This window comes from Chanodichthys erythropterus, chromosome 9 (assembly GCF_024489055.1).
Source record: "Chanodichthys erythropterus isolate Z2021 chromosome 9, ASM2448905v1, whole genome shotgun sequence".
In the NCBI taxonomy this organism is placed as follows: Eukaryota; Metazoa; Chordata; class Actinopteri; order Cypriniformes; family Xenocyprididae; genus Chanodichthys; species Chanodichthys erythropterus.
The window spans coordinates 2,259,966-2,282,705 of NC_090229.1; the positions used below are offsets into that span (position 1 = coordinate 2,259,966).

Sequence of the window (22,740 nt, forward strand, 5' to 3'; positions counted from 1 at the left end):
AATACAGATTGTTGCAAAGCAGCTTCACATTAATAAAAAAGGGAAATAACAGAATCAGTGTTGCAATGTGTCTAACAGAAATTTGTTCTAAGAACAATTTGTTAATGTTCCCCTTAAGTTATGAAAACACTATTTCTGAATGTTTGCACAATGTTCAAAACATCCAGGTTTTTAAATGTTTTATGATTGTTACATTCAAAAGTATCCTGTCATACTTGCAAAATGATAAAATAGAGAAAACATTCCCTTAATGAATGTTTTCTGAACGTTTAAAAAACAAACTAACATCCAACTAAAATGTTTCAGGTAAAACGTTCCATGAATGATGTATAAATAATGTTTTTGAGAACATTATTAAAGACCAGATAGCTTTGAATGAATGTTACTGTCAGAACGTTTGTTCAGAACTTTGAGAGAACGTTGATAGAGCGTTCCCTGTTATTGGCTCTATAGCTGATAACTGTCTTTGAATAGTTCTGAGATCGTTCCTCATGACTGCTTGTGTTTGAGCAGATGATTGTTGATCTGCTGGTGGAAGATCATCAGTCCCAGCTGACTGTGAGACGCTTCGTTCAGAGCTTTAGACTGCAAGCACAGTTTAAAAGTCTCGGTGGATAAATGAGCATGACAGAGAGTCTGATGCCACACGTGAAACAGGCCACGCGACGGCGCTCGAACCACCAGCAGACTGCTGCGCAGGAACTTCCTGTAGAGACGCACGTCTTCTGTAGCGCTTCCTTTCACAGACGCGTCAAATCCACCTTTGAGAACATGAAGAAAATAAACAAGTGATGTTCTTCCTCAGTCTTGTTTTCCAGCACAAATATCTAAACATTCTTAAGTCAAGATATATTTACTGGAGAAGAGAAATGTTAATGTAAAGTGTTAAAAAGATATTAAAGGGATCCTATAACGCGTCTTTCTCAAGATGTAATAAAGTCTCTGGTGTCTCCAGAATGTGTGTGTGAAGTTTCAGCTCAAAATCCCCCACAGATCATTTATTATAGCTTGTCAAATTTGCCTCTATTTGGGTGTGAGCAAAAACACTTTTTGTGTGTGTCCCTTTAAATGCAAATGAGCTCCGCTTTCCAGAAGAGGGCGGAGCTTTAACAGCTCAACAACAACAAAGCTGGAGAATCTCACGCAGCCAAAATGAGGAAAGTGTTCAGCCTTACATTGTTCAAACCGGAGTCGACACTGATGGAGAGACTCAGGAAGAAGTTACAACTTTTAGACGTTTCTGAATGGTTAGTGGATAAATTGATGTAGTTGCTGTGGAGTTGATTCAACTCATCCACTAGCATGTGCCGTCATGTTCATCTTTTGTGTTGAATCGACCCTCGTTTGTGAAGCAGTCCGGCGTAAAATGACGGCATTTACAAAAACAACTCTTCCTCTTCTCTAAAGCAGCCCAACATGGCCCCGCCCCCTTTGTTGTGTGTTCTCGGGGGCGGGGTTTATGTAAATGTTAGGGTTTGTGATGTCACTAACCCGGGAAGAAGTGCATTGTCCTTAAAAAGCGATTTCTGTAAAAGAAAATATCTCTCTTTGCATTGAACTTTGAGTGTCGTAACTTTGCAGATGTTGTTTATGATCAAACAGCAACATTACACACTAACTAAAGTTAAAAAAGTGAAATCATAATCAACCACCGCTTTAAGTAAAAATTGATGAAAATGAAGTGAGTTTGTGCTTACAAGAACAAATATTTATGGAAGCTTGTTTCTGCCACTAAATAAAAAAAATTAAAAAGGTAATTCTGACTTTTTTCACACAATTCTGACTTTATATCATGCAATTCTGAGAAAAAAGTCAGAAATGTGAGATAAAAAAAGTTGCAATTACCTTTTTATTTTTTATTTCATGGCAGAAGCAAGCTTCTATTAATATCTGCCAGTGGCGTGAGAAAAACAATCTTGTTTTCCCTTTGAATTAAGCTTATTTTTCTGACTCCACTGGCAGATATTTGTTCCAAGCACAAACTCACTCAGTATCTTCAGTCATTTCTCTTCTCCAGTAAATGAATCTTGATTTAAGAATGTTTAGATATTTGTGCTGGAAAACAAGACCGAAACACTGAGAAGAACATCATTTCAGAGCTATAAAACTGAAGCACACAGAAGAATGTCATTTTATTACCTATGTTCATGAAATCTGATCTGTACTGGCACGTCATCCCAAAATCAAAGTCCTTCCAGAATCCAAAATCTTTCCTGATCACCTGGCAATGAAATGCACACACACATATATATAATCATTGCCATGATTGATGTGTTTGTGAAGTTATATATATATATATATACAAATGTTGAATGAAAGAGATCTGACCAGCTGATCTTCAGCAGAAGGGAGATGATGACCATAGATGATCTCTGGATTATACTGGCTGAACATCACTGGATAAAACACCTTTTTACCTGAGAACACGAGCAGATCAATATCAGCATATAGACCTAAAGACATGAAGCTGCTTTGGAGTTTCTCCGTCTTTCTCTCTATACCTGGTTGTGCGTTCATGCGGCAGGAGTTCAGGAAGTCTGCGGTGAAGTGAACGTTCACATCGCAGAAGAACAGCAGGACGTTGCTCCACTTCCAGGCGCGAGCGCCGACGTCCAGCCCTCGAGCTCTGGAGAACGCTTCGTTCAGACGGATCAGAGTCACGTTCCTGTACTTCATTCTCCTGCAGGACAGACACTCGTCTCGTCTCACAATCATAATGGGAAAAATATGCAATGACATAAAAAGTCAATCATATGACATACTAAGGAAAAATTATAAGATTTAAAAAGTCAAAATTATGAGATAAATTGAAATTATGACTTTCAATTTTAAAGTCATAATTTTGACTTTACATCTCATTATTTTGACTTAGTATGTCATAATTTTGAATTTTGTCATAATTATGACTTTTTGTCATAATTTCATCTCAATTTGTCATGATTAACTTTCCATCTTGTCTTTTTTTCATAACTTTGTTATAATTTCATCTCTATTTGTCATGATTTCAACTTTCCATCTCATAAATATGACAATTTCAACTTTTTGTCATAATTAAGACCAGATATAATTTAAACTTTTTAGCATAATTTCATCTCAGTTTGTCATAATTTAGACTTTTTCCTTATAAATATGACTGTCATCATTTCAATTTTTTGTCATAATTATGATTTAAGTTAAATTTAAACTTTTTATGTCATAATTGAATTAGTATGTCATTCACAGTCAATTTAAACTTTTCGTATCATAAATATGACTTTCATAATTTATACTTTTTTGTCATAATATAATTTGTAATATCACATTTTTGTCATAATTTTGAATTTTGTCATAATTATAACTTTTTGTCATAATTTCATCTCAATTTGTCATGATTTTAACTTTCCATCTTGTCTTTTTTTCATAACTTTGTCATAATTTCATCTCAATTTGTCATGATTTCAACTTTTCATCTCATAAATATGACAATTTCAACTTTTTGTCATAATTACGACAAGATATAATTTCAATTTTTTAGCATAATTTCATCTCAGTTTGTCATAAATTAGACTTTTTCCTCATAAATATGACTCATTATTTAATTTTTTTTTGTCAATTATGATTAAAGTTAGAATTTAAACCTTTTATCTCATAATTGACTTAGTATGTCATTCACAGTCAATTTAAACTTTTCGTATCATAAATATGACTTTCATAATTTATACTTTTTGTTATAATATAATTTGAAATATCACATTTTTATGTCAGAATTTTGACTTAGAATGTCATAGTTTCGATTTTTGTCATAATTGGCTCAGTTTGTCATGATTTCAACTTTTCATCTCATAAATACGTCATTTTTTTCATAACTTTTTATGTCATAATTTCATCTTAGTTTGTCATAATTTAGACTTATAAGTATGACTCATATTTTCAACTTTTGTTCATTATTACGATTAAAGTTATACGTTTTTATGTAATAATTTCTTTTAGTTTGTCATAATTTTGACTTTACATCATTATTTTGACTTGGTCAAAATTTATTTTTGTCATAAGTCTTAGTATGTCATAATATAGACTTTATTTCATAAATATGACTGCTATTTCAGCTTTGTCATAATTATAATTAAAGTTATAATTTCAAGTTTTTATGTCATAATTTCTTTTAGTTTGTCATAATTTTGGCTTTTATGTCATCATTTTATAACTTTTATAACATTTTATAGCATGTCATAATTTCAAGTTTGTATGTCATGATTCACAAAAGCATGATTGTTTGTCATGTGGCAGAAATGAGCTTCTGTGGTGATGCAGTGAGTTTATTTGGCATGACTGCATTCGTGCAGGTGTTTACTCTACCTTGACATTACATCCAGAATTCCTTTCACTTCTTCCATCTTCTCGGACCCAAAGAACACGACGGTGAGATGCGTCCTTCCATCCTGACCGATGCAAACTTCACTGAGACACGAGGAGAAAATGAAGCATCACATGACACTGACAGACCAAAGAAAGAAAAGCAGTTTCACCTGAAACGGTGCATGAATCGTCTGAAGGCGTCCACTCTCCCGGCCAGCGGCACGATTATATTGATGAGGATCTGGGACGTGTCCATGAATTCCTCTTTGACCTTCATCAGCGGAGCAAACGGACGGAAGAAGACGAGCCTCCTGAAGTCTGGAACGCTGTTTTCTCTGAAGGCAAGATCATATAATGTCCCTTTGTCCCTCTCGGTGCGAAAGATTCCTGCCATCAAAGAGAGAGAATCTCTAACGGGAAACACTCCACTGAATCATTCTTCAAACATTATGGGAACGTGAATGTTCTCAAACACTGAAATGACGTAAAACGTTCCATGAATGATGTTTTTGAGAACATTATTAAAGACGTTTGTTCAGAACTTTGAAGTTGTTCACTGGTTAAGAAACTCACCTTCATAGAAGTGTTGTGGAGAGTACGTCCTCCGGTTCCGCGAGTCTCCAGCCTGCGGTTGGTTCAGCAGATGCAGCGCGGCTTCCAGCGCTCCGTTCAGCTCGTTCCTGCGGTCCCGGCGGAGCGGCGTTTCCACAGGGTGTCCCGTGAGGCCGGTCTCCAGCTGATAAACCCTGCGGAGGGTGAAGCTGTCGAACGGCAGCACTGCGAACTCGTTCTGCAGCTGTTCTCCTGAGCCGACCTCGGCCCGTCTCAGCTGGTTCTGCATGAACTCTTCCAGCTCTGAGCGGCTTCTTTCCTGCAGGTCCGGTGGGAAGATCCCTGACCTCTGCTTCAGGTCTTTCTTCAGCTGCCAGATTTGTTTGGTGAGGTTGGCGGTGTAGAGCAGATACTGCCGCTCGTGCTGCTGCAGTAAAGCCTCATACGCGTCCTCTCCCGCTGGCCTCTCTGAGCGGGTCCGGGTCCGAGTGCCGCAGGACAGACGGTACAGCAGCAGAGCGAAGCAGAACAGCAGCGCAGCGGCGGTGACCGGCCTGACGGGTCGCTTCAACATGACTGACCGCTGGGAGACTGAAGACACACGAGGCAATGCAGACTTCTGCGGTCTCGGACTTAGAATTAATGAAGAACCGTTTCAGCATCAAGTGATTTCATCCATTGCTTGAGAACTCTTGATGTCAGAACATGACTTCTGTTCTTGATTTCATAAAGTGCACATGAAATCACACAAAAAAACATGTGTCAGCGTGATTTTTGTTGTGCACTTTCGATGAGATGTGGCTACATCAACACATATTGTGCCAATAAACCAATATTTAATCACCAATTATAAAAATGAAGATAAATCTGAGCACTGTTGGATTTAGTTTGAAACAGTTTCACTCAGAAACTGCTTAATTTTGCAAACAAAATGTAACACACTGAATTAAACAAACTTTTGAAGTAGAAAATTCTCTTGTAAAATATACTTCAATAATCTTTATTTACTTCGATCTTTTACTGTTAAGCAGTTATCATAAAACTAAAACCATAAATCAATGTTTCTTGAAATTTTAAACATTTTATTTCAGCTAGTTGCTCAGCATTTCTTGTTTTTGTTGAGTTTAAGTTGAAATACTAAAATACCTAAAACTAAAAATTAATAATAATAAAAAATACAGACAAAAAAAAACAACAACACTAAAATAACTAAAACATTAATATAAAATTATTCACTGAAAAATTAAGTGAGCTCATGCTTAAAACTAGAACAATATCAGTCAGAAAAATAATCTTAATAATTCAAAGGGAAAACAAGATTATTTTTTCTGACCCAAATGGCAGATATTAAGCATAAACTCACTTAATTCTGATGCATTTTTCATTAAGTCTCTTCTCCAGTAAATATATCTTGATTTAAGAACAAGACAGAAACACTGAGGAAGAGCATCATGTTTTGCAGCGAATATAATGTTATATTTAATAGTTAATAGTTAACATTAACCAAATGATTTGAGCAGCATTAACGCTCAAATCAAAGGTCTACTCACGGTTTCTGCTCAGGTGAAGGTTCGGCTCAGAGATGTTTATCCTGCATGTTTGCCTTGTACCGGCGGGATGGGTCTCTGAACGGCCCCTCTGTAGGGCAGTATGGGTAATTCAGAGACGCTCTGTTGGGCCTCAGGCGACTCCTCCCATCCACACTCTCAAAGACCGCTTGTTCTGCAAGTTCAATTATACAAACCTTGAAAAAGTGTTTTTATAAATGCAGCAGCCTGTCAGTATCACTCCTGCCAGAGTTATTACAGTCAACTAAAACCATAAACATTTTCATTGCTTTAAATCAAATACACTTTAACTGAAATAACATATTGTTTTATTCTCGTCTTTATTTCAGCTAGTTGTCAAAGCAAAATTTCTTTAACTTTTTGTAATGAAAGAACTAAAACTAAATATAGCTGCGAGCAGCGATGAAGGGGTCAAGCTCAAAAAGGCTTGAAGAGCGTCAGACCAACTGCAACAATGATTCGATGATTTTAGTTGTAATGGTTGAAAAAATCTTAAATAGAATCACTAGTAATATGATTTAATTGCTTTATTACTTTTGACCAGATTGATGATGCGAGGTGACACAATATGACAAAGCATTGCACAGTCGTTTTGGCATCATAACATCAATTTTGTTGAATTGTAAAACGATTAATGGTTTGGCATGTCAACATAACATTTTGCCGGCGTGACGTAAAGATGATCTGGTTCAATATTGCATTATTCCCCAAAAAAGTAACTAACGCAATTAGTTACTTTTTTGGGGAATAACGCAATGTTGAAAACGAATGTGTTATGTTACTTTTGTCTTACTTTTTCTCACCTGGCCTGGGCTTGCTTGCTTGATTTTTAACAAAAAAATTAATAAAATGTCTATTTTTGGCAAATGTAAAGGCCCTTTCACACCAAATGTGAAATGAATAAACCTCAGACTGAAGGAAATGCAAACTTACTCCTGATTACTCTCAACATGGGGATGAGAGAAGTCATTCTGTAAATGGGAAAATAAGTAACTTGCATTACTTAAAAAAAAAAAAAAAAAAAAATTAACTCAAGATATTTTGTTGTAAATTTAAAAGTAATTCATTACTTTACTAGTTTGTTAAAAAGAAAAAGTAATCTGATTACGTTACTTGTAATGCACTGGGTCTAGGAGGAGTTCAAAAAGTACTTTTTTCCTGGAAGCATTTTGTCATGACGCCAAAGAGTGCAATCGAATCATCAATGTTTCTAGCCACTATGGTTCAAAAGTTATTAGCATAAAATTTGGACAGTTGGTGGCGCTAGAGGGATTGATGTGGACTCAAATTGCTGTGGTTAATGTTCAGATTGTCCTCTATCTGTGTGCCAAATTTCACAATATGGCTCTATGAGCTGCTATAGACTCAGAAGAAGACGACTAACAGGGTTTCTGCAGGTTTCATGAAGATAAATTTAAGACCAATTAAAGAAACATAAAGGAATAAATTGAAGGGTACATGGAAGCACACAATGAGTTGTATTAGTAATATTTCAAAGTTTGAAAACACAATTTCCAACAGATCTCCATTACTTTTTAATTCATTTTACAAGAAGTGCTCTGCTTCCAAACACTAAAATATGGAAATAACTTTATTGTACCTTCTGATCACATTGCAAAAAACTATTTTTCTCAGTAGTTTTGTAATTTTCCAGTGCAAGATTATAACCGATAATGCTCCTTTCTCAAGATGTAATATCAGTCTCTGGTGTCTCCAGAATGTGTGTGTGAAGCTTCAGCTCAAAATCCCCCACAGATCATTTATTATAGCTTGTCAAATTTGCCTCTATTTGGGCGTGAGCAAAAACACGGCGTTTTTGTGTGTGTCCCTTTAAATGCAAATGAGCTCCGCTTTCCAGAAGAGGGCGGAGCTTTAACAGCTCAACAACAACAAAGCTGGAGAATCTCACGCAGCCAAAATGAGGAAAGTGTTCAGCCTTACATTGTTCAAACCGGAGTCGACACTGATGGAGAGACTCAGGAAGAAGTTACAACTTTTAGACGTTTCTGAATGGTTAGTGGATAAATTGATGTAGTTGCTGTGGAGTTGATTCAACTCATCCACTAGCATGTGCCGTCATGTTCATCTTTTGTGTTGAATTGACCCTCGTTTGTGAAGCAGTCCGGCGTAAAATGACGGCGTTTACAAAAACAACTCTTCCTCTTCTCTAAAGCAACCCAACATGGCCCCGCCCCCTTTGTTGTGTGTTCTCGGGGGCGGGGTTTATGTAAATGTTAGGGTTTGTGATGTCACTAACCCGGGAAGAAGTGCATTGTCCTTAAAAAGCGATTTCTGTAAAAGAAAATATCTCTCTTTGCATTGAACTTTGAGCGTCGGAACTTTGCAGATGTTGTTTATGATCAAACAGCAACATTACACACTAACTAAAGTTAGTCAAATCATAATCAACCACGTCGTTAATAAAAAGGAGCAAACATTTTCCAGCTAGAAAAACAAGTTCTTCCTGTTCTAATGTAATGCATCACAATAAATGAACGAGGTGGTTTAGTCAAATACTCGAGTATTTAATCTTTAGTGGAGACGAACAGAAACGAGGAACACAGTGATGTGAAGAGTTAGCACTCCTTATGTTAATGATAAATGTTTTTAATTAATACACAACATAAAAAAAGAGAGAGAGAGAGAGTATTTACAATACAAGAAAACAAAGACTCTTGAACATCTGACATTCTGAACTAAACCTGTGCTGTAAAAGATCTCCAGATAAGCTTGTTTTATTCTCAAGCTTTCAGCAGGAAACAGACGCATCAAAAGCACTGGAAAAGGCATCGGATGCTTCTACATAACGAACAGATGGAACGCGTGATGATTAAGATCCAACCATGTCATAGACGTAGATGTGATAGTCGTCATCAAACTTGATGAAGTAGACGGAGGGTTTGGCCTGAACCTGCTGGATGATCGTTCCCATCCTCTGAGCTCCTTCCTTATTCAGACACTCCACCTGCTTCCCGACCAGAGAGTCGCTCACTTCTCCCGGCTCTCTGAACTCTGGATCTGATGGAGAGGAAAGCTTTTAATAACCAACACCAGTCACTTATTCCTGCAGAATCACACATCTGAATCATTGTACTTCTATTAGGGCTGGGCATCGACACAATTTTCACGATTCGATTCGATTCTTTTGGATGTAGTTTCTTGAGGACAAAAATCTCTCAGCTAATGCTGTAAGCTACACATGGGAGTCAGCTGGTGCTACTGTAATAATATTGAAGATTAAATTAACTTATTTATATCCAAACACTTAAATTACACTCAATTATGTTTTTATTATAAATAAATTTTAGAGTTACATAATCATATTTCTACTCAAATTAGTTTTTTTGAAATAAAAACATTTAAATCGAGGCTGATTTATTCAAACATGCATTAAATATTGAAGAACATTAAAGATTATAATGAATATGTAACGGTGCATAGCTATATTTATCTTTCTAGAGTTCACTTTTCTAGCTGACTAATGAGTTTATGGTCACTGAATGTGTTTTTCTGAGGTAAATGTGACGTCACGTGACACTGAAGCTGTTTTATTGAGGTTGAAGCACTGATTGAGCGATTACACGAGACATGATACGGATTTCAGTAAGTTGTACTGTATATTTTAACATACCTTCAGATGTTCATGTTTATTTCGCTGTAACTGGTATTAAAGCGGAGGAGAGGATGATCACATGCTTCTCTTTAACTGAGGCGCTAAAGCAATCCGTCACGCCACATTAAACGGCGCCAAAACGCTATTTATTTTCTGAATCTCATAATAAGATGGACGTCATTTGAAATCTGAGACTTTGCTTCATATCAAAAGTAACAAAGATTATTGTGATTTATTGGATGGGAGGAGCTACATATTCTGCTCATTCATCCACTGAAAACAGACTAGACTAATCGATTCTTGGGATTTAAGAATCGATATCGGTTCGTAAAGATGAGAAGCGATTAAAATCGATATTTTTTACCCAGCCCTAGCTTATATATATATTTATACCTGACTCTGGAAGTATCCGCAGGTCTCCGTCTTTATAATCCTGCATCAGCTGGTACATGTACAGCATGGGGTCTTTCTCATACGTGATGAAGAACCACGCAGGCATGCTGGGAGCTCTGGACAGCACCAGACCCCTCCACTCGTCCTTGGAGCCGTCGTCCGTTTCGAACAGGTGGACCACGGGCCGTCCCAGCAGCCTGTCCGCAAGACGAGTGTCACTGACCCGAAACGAGGCGATTTCCCCGGGCAGAACCTCCAGATTGTGAACCCGCTGGTCTTTGAAGATCTCCAGGCCGTAGACGCAGTCCACACCGTCGTACTTGATGAGGTAGAGAGAGGGGTTGACCGGCACCTGGACTAACACCGTCCCCGACCACCGAGACACCGGGCTGAAGGCGTCCTCCTTCCATCCGTGCTGGATTCGACAGCCGACGATGCTTTCTGTGTGAGACGCAGCCTGACCGGCGTGATGCGTGTGTTTGTGCCTGTGAACACACACGACTGACCGTGTCAGCTTCACTGCTCACACACACACACACACACACACTCCAGCGACACTCACCTGTGCGAGCTCTTCTTCTTCATGACGGACCGGCTGCTCGACACGCCGCCAGCTGAGCAGAACACAAGAATCACAGTTAGTAATGCATTTAGTGCAGGTTTATTTTGAACACTATATAGGGGTCGACTGACCTGCAGTGTGTTTGGAGCGGCTTCTGTACGGACACTCCATCTGCTGCTGTTAAATCACTGATGAAATAAATACATTTGATTTAAATAATAAGAACATTCATTGAAGTAATGACATAATTTTTTTTTTATTTTATTTATTTATTTAAATTTATAAAAATATTTTTTTAAATTAAAAAATATATATTTTTTGCAAAAAAAAAAAAAAAATTAGATTCAATAATTTATTTAAAATAAATAAAAATATATAATATAATATAAAAATTATATAATTAGTTATATAAATATGTAAAAATAATAAATTAATAAATAATAAATTAGATTAAAATAAGAATATATTTAAAATAAATAATAAAATAAATTGATAATATATTTTAAATAAAAATATAATATAAAAATAATATAAATGTGATTTACACAAATGTGTAAAAAAGTGAAAATAATAAATGATTAAAATAAGAATATGTAAAATAAACAAATATAAAAATATAAATTATATATACGTTAAAGTAAAAAAAAGAATAAAAATAGATTAAATAAGAATTATTCTTTTATTATTAAAATAAATAAAAATATAATATATAATTTAAATATATATATAACGTGTAAAAAAGTGAAAAATAAAATAGATTAAGAGTAATGTATTTAAAATAAACAAAAATATAATATATAAAAATAATATAAATCTGACACGGTTTACATTTTTTAATTATTAAAAATAATAAATGCATCTAACAGTACTATAGCGAGTACAAAGAATTTAATACTGTAACATACTTTCACATTTACTTTACACATATTTATAATGTTAATTTTTCACAGTGCAAATTGTTTCTTTATACATGTAAAATAGGGATCTCTCGTCATATGTCTCTCCTGCATCAAATAACACAAAAAGAATTATTTTTCATTGTTAGTTCATGTTAACTAATGTAAACATACAGCCTTATTATTATTCTACTTTAAAGTAATGTTTCTAAAGTACGTACTAATGTTCATAAGAATCAGTAGATTAATGTATGAGGCATTGCATTAACTTAAAGATGGGAACGAAGTGGAAAAACTGCTTTTGCTCCAACAACACACACCGTAAACACACGCACGCACACACACACCTCAAACACACACACACCTCAGACATACACACCTCACAGTCCGAGTTTCATTGCAAACTTTAGCTGCTGTCGCTCTTCGTCACACTTTATCTTAAAATAAAAAAACAAACAAACAGTGAACAGATTCCCGAGCGCGTGTTTCCTCTGCACAGCGCGGGCACGAGCAGCTGACGGGAGCGCGCACAATACAACACAATCAGACGCACGCGGCACAGAAGAGGAGTTTGAAAGGGACTTTATTTTTTCAATAAAAACACAAAGGTGTTTATTTCGATCGGTTTTATTTCACTCATGTGCTTGTGTCGAATAAAATAAAAAGTTAATTCAGTTAATTTAGTTTTCTAATTAAAAAAACAAACAAAAATATGCTTTTATAAATAAACTTTTATTTTGAAGTCTAAATTTTGACTTAAAAAGTCATTATGACATGAAAAGTCGAAATTGTGATATACTAAATTAAATTTTGATTTAAATTCATAATTATGGTATAAATAAATCTAAATTTTGACATAAAAGTCATAATTTAGATGTTTTATGTCATAATATCGAATTTTTAATCAGATAATTGACATAATTCTGACTTAGTATGCCATAATTTACATCACATATAATTAATGTCATAATTAATATTTACGAAAGCTTTTTTTTTTTCTTATGTTGCGGAAATGATCTTCCATTCACACCTACTTTCAGATTTACTATTTAGTTTTCTAATTAAAAAAAACAAAAATCAAACTTTTTTTAATAAAAACATTTATTTTGAAGTCGAAATTTTAACTTAAAAAGACATTATAGTATAAAAAGTCGAAATTGTGATATACTAAATCGAAATTTTGATTTAAATTCATAATTATGGGATAAAAAAAATCAAGATTTTGACATAAAAGTCATAATTTCGATGTTTTATGTCATAATGTCTTTTTAATCTGATAATTAACATAATTATGACTTAGTATGCCATAATTATTACGTTTTTATCTCATAATTATTAATGTCATAATTAATATTTACGAAAGCATTTTTTCTTATGTTGCGGAAATGATCTTCCATCCACACGTACTTTCAGATTTACTATTTAGTTTTCTAATTAAAAAAACAAACGTTTTTTTAAATAAGTTTTATTTTGAAGTCGACATTTTAACTTAATAAGTCATAACATAAAAAGTCGAAATTGTGATGTACTAAATTGAAATTACAATTTAAATTAATAGTTATGGTATTAAAAAAAGTCATAATTTCGATGTTTTATGTCATAATGTCGACTTTTTAATCAGATAATTGACATATGACTTAGTATGCCATAATTTACGTCACACATAATTATTTATGTCATAATTAATATTTACGAAAGCATTTTTTTCTTATCTTGCGGAAATTATCTTCCATCAAACCCACTTTCAGATTGATGATTTAGTTTATAAAAATAAAAAAAACTTTTATTTTGAAGTTGCCTCAGACGGGCGCAGAGACGGAAGCCGGAAGTCGATGCTCAGGAATGTTGATGTTAGAAAGTGGAAGAGAAGAGCGTCGACGAGCTTAAAAACAGCTTGATTGATTAAATCCGAGCAGGATGATGAAGATCTCGAGCAGAATGTGAGAAAACATCATGCTGATCAAACACATCAGAGTGAGTGACGTCACCGCGCCTCAGTGTTTTACTGTGACTGAGTGGAATGATGATAAACGGACGATAAATGTCTTTGTGTGGAGTGTTCAAGTGTGTCACGTGGTTCAGATGGCTCTATAACGATCATGAATTTGGGGTTTGTGTATTTAACCCTTAAACTCTCTTAAAACAAAATAAATGTACATGAATCGACTGGACACACGTGTGATTGATGAGAAACACCTGTATGACCTGTCATGTGTCCAGCTGATGTTGCTGTCACTATCACACATCAGTGTGTGTGTGTGTGTGTGTGTGTGTGTGTGTTCTCCTCCAGCAGCGCAGTGTCGGCCGGGCGAAGGTGGCTCATGCAGTGGTGGTGATCTTCATGGAGTTCTTCGCCTGGGGTCTGCTGACCACACCGATGCTGACGGTCAGGCATTCACTGTCAAGATCTGTTGTAATAGTCCATTGAACAGGGACAGAATATCACCTGCAGTCTGTAGGAACATGACATATGTGTATTTACGTTTATCTTTATCACACGAGCATCACTTTCAGTTTCTCTTCTGCCGCTGGAGTGAAGCGTCTCTGATGTTTTCTTCATTGCAGGTCCTGCATGTAACCTTCCCACAGCACACGTTCCTCATGAACGGCCTCATTCAGGGCGTCAAGGTGAGCGGTTTGCACGCGACAGTAGTGGTGATGTGTGACCGTAGGCTGAACGTTAGCCGCTCTGGTTTGATTACTGTGCCGCGTGTGTCTGCAGGGCTTGCTGTCGTTCATGAGCGCTCCTCTGATCGGTGCCTTGTCTGATGTTTGGGGCAGAAAAAGCTTCCTGCTGCTCACAGTGTTTTTCACCTGCGCCCCCATCCCACTAATGAGGATCAGCCCATGGTACTGTGTGTGTGTGTGTGTGTGTGTGTGTGTGTGTGTGAGCTCCATCACATGACTCTCAAGTGACTGAAGCTCTTCGGCCGTGTTAAAGTCACATTCTGCATGAGAGACGAAACCCTCTAATCCACTGATTCACAGACTGACTGTCAATGAGACCTGATGATGTTTCTGTTCTCTTCAGAGTTCAAATTTCCTCATAATTTCCTCTCCTCCATGTCATCCAAGATGTTCATGTCTTTCTTTATTCAGAAATGAAGGAAAACATTGCAGGATTTTTCTCCATATAGTGGACTTCACTGGGGTTCAACGGGTTGAAGGTCCAAATGTCAGTTTCAGTGCAGCTTCAAAGAGCTCTACATGATCCCAGACGAGGAATAAGAGTCTCAACTAGAGAAACCATCGGACATTTTCTGAAAAAATGTAATTTATACACTTTTTAACCACAAACGCTCATCTTGCACTGCTCTGCGATGCTCCGCGCATGACGTAATCATGTTGGAAAGGTCACGCGTGACGTAGGAGGAAGTACCGCGGTAGAGCGAAAAACTCCATCCCATTTTCTCCTTCGACTTCAAAATCGTCCGACATCGTAGTTTTGCCTTTTTTGTAAATGACCTATGGTGCGTTCACACCAGACGCAAATGAAGCGTTTAGCGCGAGTGATTTACATGTTAAGTCGATGCAAAGACACGAATAGACATCCTGCGCCGCAAATTGAGCATTTCGGGCGTCTGACACGCGTAATGGGGCGTTCACACCAGACGTGACTTGTCTGAATAAATCGTGCTATTCGTGTGTAGTTGGACGCTTGAACATTTTGAGTTTATTTGCTTTATTCGTGTGTGAAATTAGCTTCACAACAGACACGAATTCGCATCATGACTCTCCCTCTCCTTCAAACATCTCCCACTTCTTTCTGCACACTTCCTCTGAATAAACGCAGCAACTCGTCAGCGGGAAAGTAGTTGTAAAATACGGCGAATAAGCTCAATTTACCGGCTTTAGCTTGTAGTCTCAATATGTATGTATATAGCTCAAATTGAGTAAAGAGCGTTTTTTACAATTTACCAGATTGTCCGACCTCCGCACTCACTTTCCTCCAAGCAAGATCCTTTTTATTCCTGTTTCTATTTGGATTTCTGCCTCCGCTCGCTATTGTAATCACGTCACTTCTAGAGCAAGCTCCTGATTGGTTAACGCGGCGTGAATATTCGCCAAAGTTCAGATTTTTCAACTCTCATGAATCACGTCAAACGCAATTTGCGGCGGGTGTGAACGCACCATAAGGTGGCGCGAATGACGAGGTTCGTGCTAATCGCGCAAGTTGAAAAATCTGAACTTTGGCGAATTTTCGTGCCGCGTTAACCAATCAGGAGCTTGCTCTAGAAGTGACGTGATTACAATGTGGCGAGCGGAGGCAGAAATCCGAAACCACAATGGAGGACAAAATCATCGTTGCTGTACGAAACATCTTCGTACTTTTATAGAAACAGGAATAAAAAGGATCTTGCTTGGAGGAAAGTGAGTGAGGAGGTCGGACAATTTGGTAAGTTGTAAAAAACTAAATTTGAGCTCTATATATATATATACACAGATATTGAGACTACAAGCTAAAGCCGGTAAATTGAGCTGAAGCCCCTCTCATGATGCGATTCGCAACTGTTGTGAAGTGAATTTCATGTGCGAATGAAGCGAGTAAACTCAAAATGAGTTTGACATTCGCTTTATAAACACTGGATCGGTACTTCCTCCTACGTCACGCGTGATCTTTCTAACGTGATTACGTCATGCGTGGAGCATCACAGAGCAGTGCAAGACGAACATTTGTGGTTAAAAAGTATATAAACATTTATTTTTTTTTAGGAAATGTCCGATGGTTTCTCTAGATGAGACTCTTATTCCTCGTCTGGGATCATGTAGAGCTCTTTGAAGCTGCACTGAAACTGACATTTGGACCTTCAACCCGTTGAACCCCAGTGAAGTCCACTATATGGAGAAAAATCCTGGAATGTTTTCCTCAAAAACCTTCATTTCTTTTCTACTGAAGAAAGAAAGACATTACAGGAAATTCTAATTCTGAAGTGAACTCATCCTGAATTGTGTGTTTGTCTCTCTTCATTAGGTGGTTTTTCGCTCTGATGTCAGTTTCTGGACTTTTCTCTGTTACGTTTTCTGTGATATTTGCATATGTGGCTGATATTACAGAAGAGCATGAAAGAAGCACAGCGTATGGACTGGTAAGAACATCTGTCTCCATCATGTGATGCATTGATCAGTTGTGTGTGTGTTTCAGGACTGTCCTGTTGCTCTTTGCTTTCAGGTTTCTGCGACTTTCGCAGCGAGTTTAGTGACGAGTCCGGCTATAGGAGCGTTCCTGTCCGTCCGGTACGGAGACAGTCTGGTGGTTCTGCTCGCCACTATCATCGCAGTGGCTGATATTCTGTTCGTCCTGCTGGTGGTGCCCGAGTCTCTGCCGGACAAAATGAGACTGTCATCATGGGGTTTTCCCATTTCCTGGGAGCAGGCGGATCCTTTCGCTGTAAGTTACACATTTGATGTTTTAATACACTCAGTCTTATTGAGGGTGCGTTCAGTTTTGATGTTCAAGATTCACTGATTGATCTATTGTAGAAATCTTCATCTCCAGTAATGCAGAACATCCTCTGAGTTTTTAGTTCTTGTGAATCTCTGTGTGTTTCAGTCTCTGAGGAAGGTCGGTAAAGACTCCACAGTGCTGCTCATCTGCGTCACAGTGTTCCTGTCGTATCTGCCGGAGGCCGGACAGTATTCCAGCTTCTTCCTCTACCTGGGACAGGTGCGTAACTGTTTTACAGTCAAAAAATGGTGTTCACAACCCTGTTTGCTTCTGCAATGTGGATATTGATCAAGAAATACCTTTTTGATGTGAAAGTAAACATTCCTTATGAATTTGTGTTCATTTTCCCTTCGAGCACAAACGTTACAAACCGTGTGTTGATGTTTCAGGTCATTAACTTCTCGTCAGAAGCGATTGCAGGGTTTATTGCGATGGTGGGAATCCTGTCTATCATTGCACAGGTAAAGACCTTCATCTTGCACACAAACACTTGTCTTCATGACAAATGTATTCAAACATGCATGTACAAACCCAGTTCCAAAAAAGTTGGGACACTACAAATTGTGAATAAAAACAGGATGTGGAATTTTCAAATTTCAATATTTTATTCAACATAGATGACATATCAAATGTTTAAACTGAGAAAATGTATCATTTTAAGGGAAAAATAAGTTGATTTTAAATTTCATGGCATCAACACATCTCAAAAAAGTTGGGACAAGGCCATGTTTACCACTGTGTGGCATCCCCTCTTCTTTTTATAACAGTCTGCAAACGTCTGGGGACTGAGGAGACAAGTTGCTCAAGTTTAGGAATAGGAATGTTGTCCCATTCTTGTCTAATACAGGCTTCTAGTTGCTCAACTGTCTTAGGTCTTCTTTGTCGCATCTTCCTCTTTATGATGCACCAAATGTTTTCTATGGGTGAAAGATCTGGACTGCAGGCTGGCCATTTCAGTACCCGGATCCTTCTTCTACGCAGCCATGATGTTGTAATTGATGCAGTATGTGGTCTGGCATTGTCATGTTGGAAAATGCAAGGTCTTCCCTGAAAGAGACGACGTCTGGATGGGAGCATATGTTGTTCTAGAACTTGGATATACCTTTCAGCATTGATGGTGCCTTTCCAGATGTGTAAGCTGCCCATGCCACACGCACTCATGCAACCCCATACCATCAGAGATGCAGGCTTCTGAACTGAGCGCTGATAACAACTTGGGTTGTCCTTGTCCTCTTTTGTCCGGATGACATGGCGTCCCAGTTTTCCAAAAAGAACTTCAAATTTTGATTCGTCTGACCACAGAACAGTTTTCCACTTTGCCACAGTCCATTTTAAATGAGCCTTGGCCCAGAGAAAACGCCTGCGCTTCTGGATCATGTTTAGATATGGCTTCTTTTTTGACCTATAGAGTTTTAGCCGGCAACGGCGAATGGCACGGTGGATTGTGTTCACCGACAATGTTTTCTGGAAGTATTCCTGAGCCCATGTTGTGATTTCCATTACAGTAGCATTCCTGTATGTGATGCAGTGCCGTCTAAGGGCCGAAGATCACGGGATCCAGTATGGTTTTCCGGCCTTGACCCTTACGCACAGAGATTGTTCCAGATTCTCTGAATCTTTGGATGATATTATGCACTGTAGATGATGGTAACTTCAAACTCTTTGCAGTTTTTCTCAGAGAAACTCCTTTCTGATATCGCTCCACTATTTTTGGCCGCAGCATTGGGGGAATTGGTGATCCTCTGCCCATCTTGACTTCTGAGAGACACGGCCACTCTGAGAGGCTCTTTTTATACCCAATCATGTTGCCAATTGACCTAATAAGTTGCAAATTGGTCCTCCAGCTGTTCCTTATATGTACATTTAACTTTTCCGGCCTCTTATTGCTACCTGTCCCAACTTTTTTGGAATGTGTAGCTCTCATGAAATCCAAAATGAGCCAATATTTGGCATGACATTTCAAAATGTCTCACTTTCAACATTTGATATGTTATCTATGTTCTATTGTGAATAACATATATGTTTATGAGATTTGTAAATTATTGCATTCCTTTTTTTATTCACAATTTGTACAGAGTCCCAACTTTTTTGGAATTGGATTTGTATATTTAACAGTAAATCAGCTGTGTGTTTGTATAGCTGTGAATGCTGGATAACTTTCCTGAGGTAAATGCAGCATTAAGGAAAATTGTCCATTGACAGTTCACACAACTAACACTTTGACACTTAAAGAAGTTCATGAAGAGAATTTGAATTTAGGCTTTTATTCACATATAAATATTTATCAACTCTCATGCGAGAACCAGTGAGGTTCATTCTCGTGTTACGAATCACGTTTGGCCTTCTGTAGTTTTTCGCTGATCAATGTTTATATGTGAGTAAAAGCCTAAATCAGACCTGATGCTTTTAAACAATCGTCCGATCCCTGTTCCTGACATTGATTGTGTTTTTGCAGACATTACTTTTAAGTGTTCTAATGAAGAGAATTGGAAATAAAAGCACAGTGCTTCTGGGACTCGGATTTCAGCTGTTCCAGCTGGCCTGGTACGGCTTTGGGTCAGAACCATGGTGAGCTGGATCTCCAATCTGAGTTTTTTCTCTGTTGATCGGTACATTCTGGCACTGCTTGTAATGGAAAAGAGATTGAGCATGTGACGTCAGCTCTATTGTGAAGGGATTACCGGTGTGTCTCTCGCTGGGTTTAAAATAGCGCTTGTGTTTCTGGACCACAGGATGATGTGGGCGGCCGGAACCGTCGCTGCCATGTCCAGTATCACCTTTCCGGCCGTGAGCGCGCTGGTGTCTCGCTGCACGGATCACGACCAGCAGGGTAACACACAAACAACAACAACATGGCCGTCAAAAGGCCTGTCAGTGTCTCTTCATGAACTCTGTGTGTGTTTTAGGAGCGGTTCAGGGGATGATCACAGGGATTCGAGGTCTGTGTAACGGACTCGGTCCGGCTATGTTTGGATTCATATTCTTCCTCTTCAATGTGGAACTGAAGGAGATGAGTCCCGTCCCGAACCCCATCACACCCGGCACCGAAGAGGTCAGAGATGCTGCTGAATGATGTTTTCAATGTTATTTGTTTCCGTACAATAATTCCTAGTGTCTTTTCTCTTTCAGAAGTCTGCTATTCCAGGTCCTCCCTTCCTGTTCGGCGCGTGTACGGTGGTTCTGGCGCTGCTGGTGGCAGTTTTCATTCCGGCTCAACACGCTCCGGCCGTGAAGACGTGCAGCACGCGGGTCCTGACGGAGGCCGTGAGCGGCGGCGGTGGCGGCGGCCCGGAGAACAGCTCCGTTCCTGTGAGCGACGAAGACAACGAGCCTCTTTTACAGGACAGCAGCTTATAGACGACTGAAGGGTTTGATTCCAGCGGTGTGTCGGAAAAAGCTTTTTATGGAATGTCTAAACGTCTTTTTGGCAACTCCTTACAATAAGGTCTCATTAGTTAACACATTCTGTGCAGCATTCATTAATCTTTATCAATGTTAGTTAATAAAAATAGAAAAATAAAAAAAATTATTTGTTTGATTTTAAATGTATTAATATATAATGAAATTAACTTGAACTAAGATTAATAAATGCTGTTTCGTTGTTAGTTCATATTAACTAATGAAACCTTGTTTTAAAGTGTCTTATTTCTTATCCTTTTGTCTTTGAAAGAGAATGTGCCTTCTTCATATTTTGGCATATAGTTCATGTGCTGCCGTGTATCTGAATGTAAATGTAGTCAAGCCAATGTCCTTTAATATATTACTGATGAACTTTAACCTCTGCGCTAATCTTGTACAGACTGCAATAATGATGTCGACACAAAGATTTCATCTGACAGCAGGAAGCATTTAAAAGCATGTTGTTCCTCAGTGTTTCTGTTTTGTTTTCCAGCACAAATATCTGAACATTCATAAATCAAGATACATTTACTGGAGAAGAAAAATTACTCAAAAAAATGAATCAAAATGAAGTGAGTTTGTGCTTAAAACAAGAGCAAATATCTGGAGTCAGAAAAATAAACTGAATTCAAAGTGAAAACAACATTATTTTTCTGACTCCACTGGCAGATATTTGTTCTTGTTTTATGTAAAAACTTCTTTTTTCAGTCTTAATATCTTCAGTCGTTTCTCTTCTCCAGTAAATGTATCTTGATTTAAGAATGTTTAGATATTTGTGCTGGAAAACAAGACCGAAACACTGAGGAAGAACATCAGTTTTGCGGTGATGCAGTTGCACGTACAGCGAGAGAGCGGCGTCTTTTATCAGAAGTCAATAAACGGCACAAAACAGACATAATCATTGTCTTTAGGTCAGATGCAGCTTTGATAGATTAATTATTAGGAAGTAAATTCAATCTATACTCATATACAAGCACCAGCTATTCGACACGGAGCTGCTACCTCACGATTAAACATCTGCTTGATTTAATACATTGATGTTTGTGTTGCAGATGTTCTGAAAAATATCATTTTTAAAACAGCTTTACTGATTTATCGTTGCTTCTTAACAGAACAGACTCTTTTATGTGATTATTTAATTAAAGTGTCTTTTTAGCATGTTATAGACAAATTTCAGTTTGATTACGTCATTCGCTGATATCATGAAACATACTGCAGCAATAACATGTGAATCACACGCCTGAATCCATGACGTTATCAAGCACGATTGAATGTGTGTAGCGTTACAGATGTGTTTTAGCAGCACAGAGAGAAGCAAACTTTTCAATTGCCAATCTTGGGGACCTGATTATTATTATTATTATTCATACTTGAAAATGAAGTGTAGACGTGACTGTATTTATGCAATCGGTGCTGATCGCCGCACATTGACAAGCTCGTAGCCCCACTAAAGTCATTTTAGATGTTTTTCAATGAACTGCACTTTGTTTTTTAATGATATTTCGGCTACAGGTGCCATTCTTCATGTCTATGCAGACTTGATGCTCGTTGGTTTGTAGATGCCTTCTGAAGAGATTTTATCGTGCACATTAAGCATTCGTTTGCTGATGACTGCAACCAGACATTTGTTACAAGCTATTCGTTGATCAATGTTTCAATAAACCACTTCATATTCCAGAATTGAGTGTGTTTTTCTCCCTATTAACTCCACTGACAGCTTTAGCAAAAGTGTTTTTGTCTTGTTTTCCAGCACAAATATCTGAACATTCATAAATCAAGATACATTTACTGGAGAAGAGAAATGACTGAAGATATTAAGACTGAAAAATGAAGTGAGTTTGTGCTTAAAACAAGAATATCTGCCAATAGAGTCAGAAAAATAAGCTTAAATTTAAAGTGAAAACATTATTTTTCTGACTCCATTAGCAGATATTTGTTCTTGTTTTAAGCACAAACTCGCTTCATTTTGATTCATT

At 37.6% G+C, this 22,740-nt stretch overlaps 3 protein-coding genes across 4 annotated transcripts; 1 reads left to right on the forward strand and 2 right to left on the reverse strand.

The window, feature by feature from the left end:
- Nucleotides 1-396: 396 nt before the first annotated feature.
- On the reverse strand, nucleotides 397-5,461 carry csgalnact1b (chondroitin sulfate N-acetylgalactosaminyltransferase 1b). Its single transcript, XM_067395603.1, has 7 exons — nucleotides 4,909-5,461; nucleotides 4,506-4,722; nucleotides 4,336-4,437; nucleotides 2,502-2,680; nucleotides 2,329-2,417; nucleotides 2,140-2,221; nucleotides 397-761 (listed from the first exon to the last, which is right to left on the reverse strand). The coding sequence occupies exons 1-7, from the start codon at nucleotides 5,459-5,461 to the stop codon at nucleotides 490-492; spliced, it is 1,494 nt and encodes a 497-aa protein (XP_067251704.1). The 3' UTR covers nucleotides 397-489.
- A 1,096-nt stretch (nucleotides 5,462-6,557) lies between these two features.
- On the reverse strand, nucleotides 6,558-12,430 carry spinb (spindlin b). The gene is made up of 6 exons (XM_067393417.1): nucleotides 12,299-12,430; nucleotides 11,155-11,211; nucleotides 11,024-11,075; nucleotides 10,462-10,946; nucleotides 9,298-9,473; nucleotides 6,558-6,609 (listed from the first exon to the last, which is right to left on the reverse strand). Exons 2-6 carry the CDS (start codon nucleotides 11,192-11,194, stop codon nucleotides 6,568-6,570), a joined length of 795 nt encoding a protein of 264 aa, XP_067249518.1. The 5' UTR covers nucleotides 11,195-11,211; nucleotides 12,299-12,430; the 3' UTR covers nucleotides 6,558-6,567.
- Nucleotides 12,431-13,733: 1,303 nt separating this feature from the next.
- mfsd14bb (major facilitator superfamily domain containing 14Bb) lies at nucleotides 13,734-22,462 on the forward strand. Of its 2 annotated transcripts, none has more exons than XM_067394215.1 (12): nucleotides 13,734-13,893; nucleotides 14,210-14,305; nucleotides 14,485-14,547; nucleotides 14,642-14,769; nucleotides 16,892-17,006; nucleotides 17,090-17,308; nucleotides 17,471-17,584; nucleotides 17,755-17,826; nucleotides 19,821-19,933; nucleotides 20,098-20,195; nucleotides 20,272-20,417; nucleotides 20,495-22,462. In XM_067394215.1, the coding sequence occupies exons 1-12, from the start codon at nucleotides 13,873-13,875 to the stop codon at nucleotides 20,720-20,722; spliced, it is 1,413 nt and encodes a 470-aa protein (XP_067250316.1). In that variant the 5' UTR covers nucleotides 13,734-13,872; the 3' UTR covers nucleotides 20,723-22,462. The 2 variants fall into 2 exon arrangements, with proteins under 2 accessions (XP_067250316.1, XP_067250317.1); XM_067394216.1 differs by having other exon boundaries at nucleotides 14,213-14,305.
- Nucleotides 22,463-22,740: the final 278 nt, after the last annotated feature.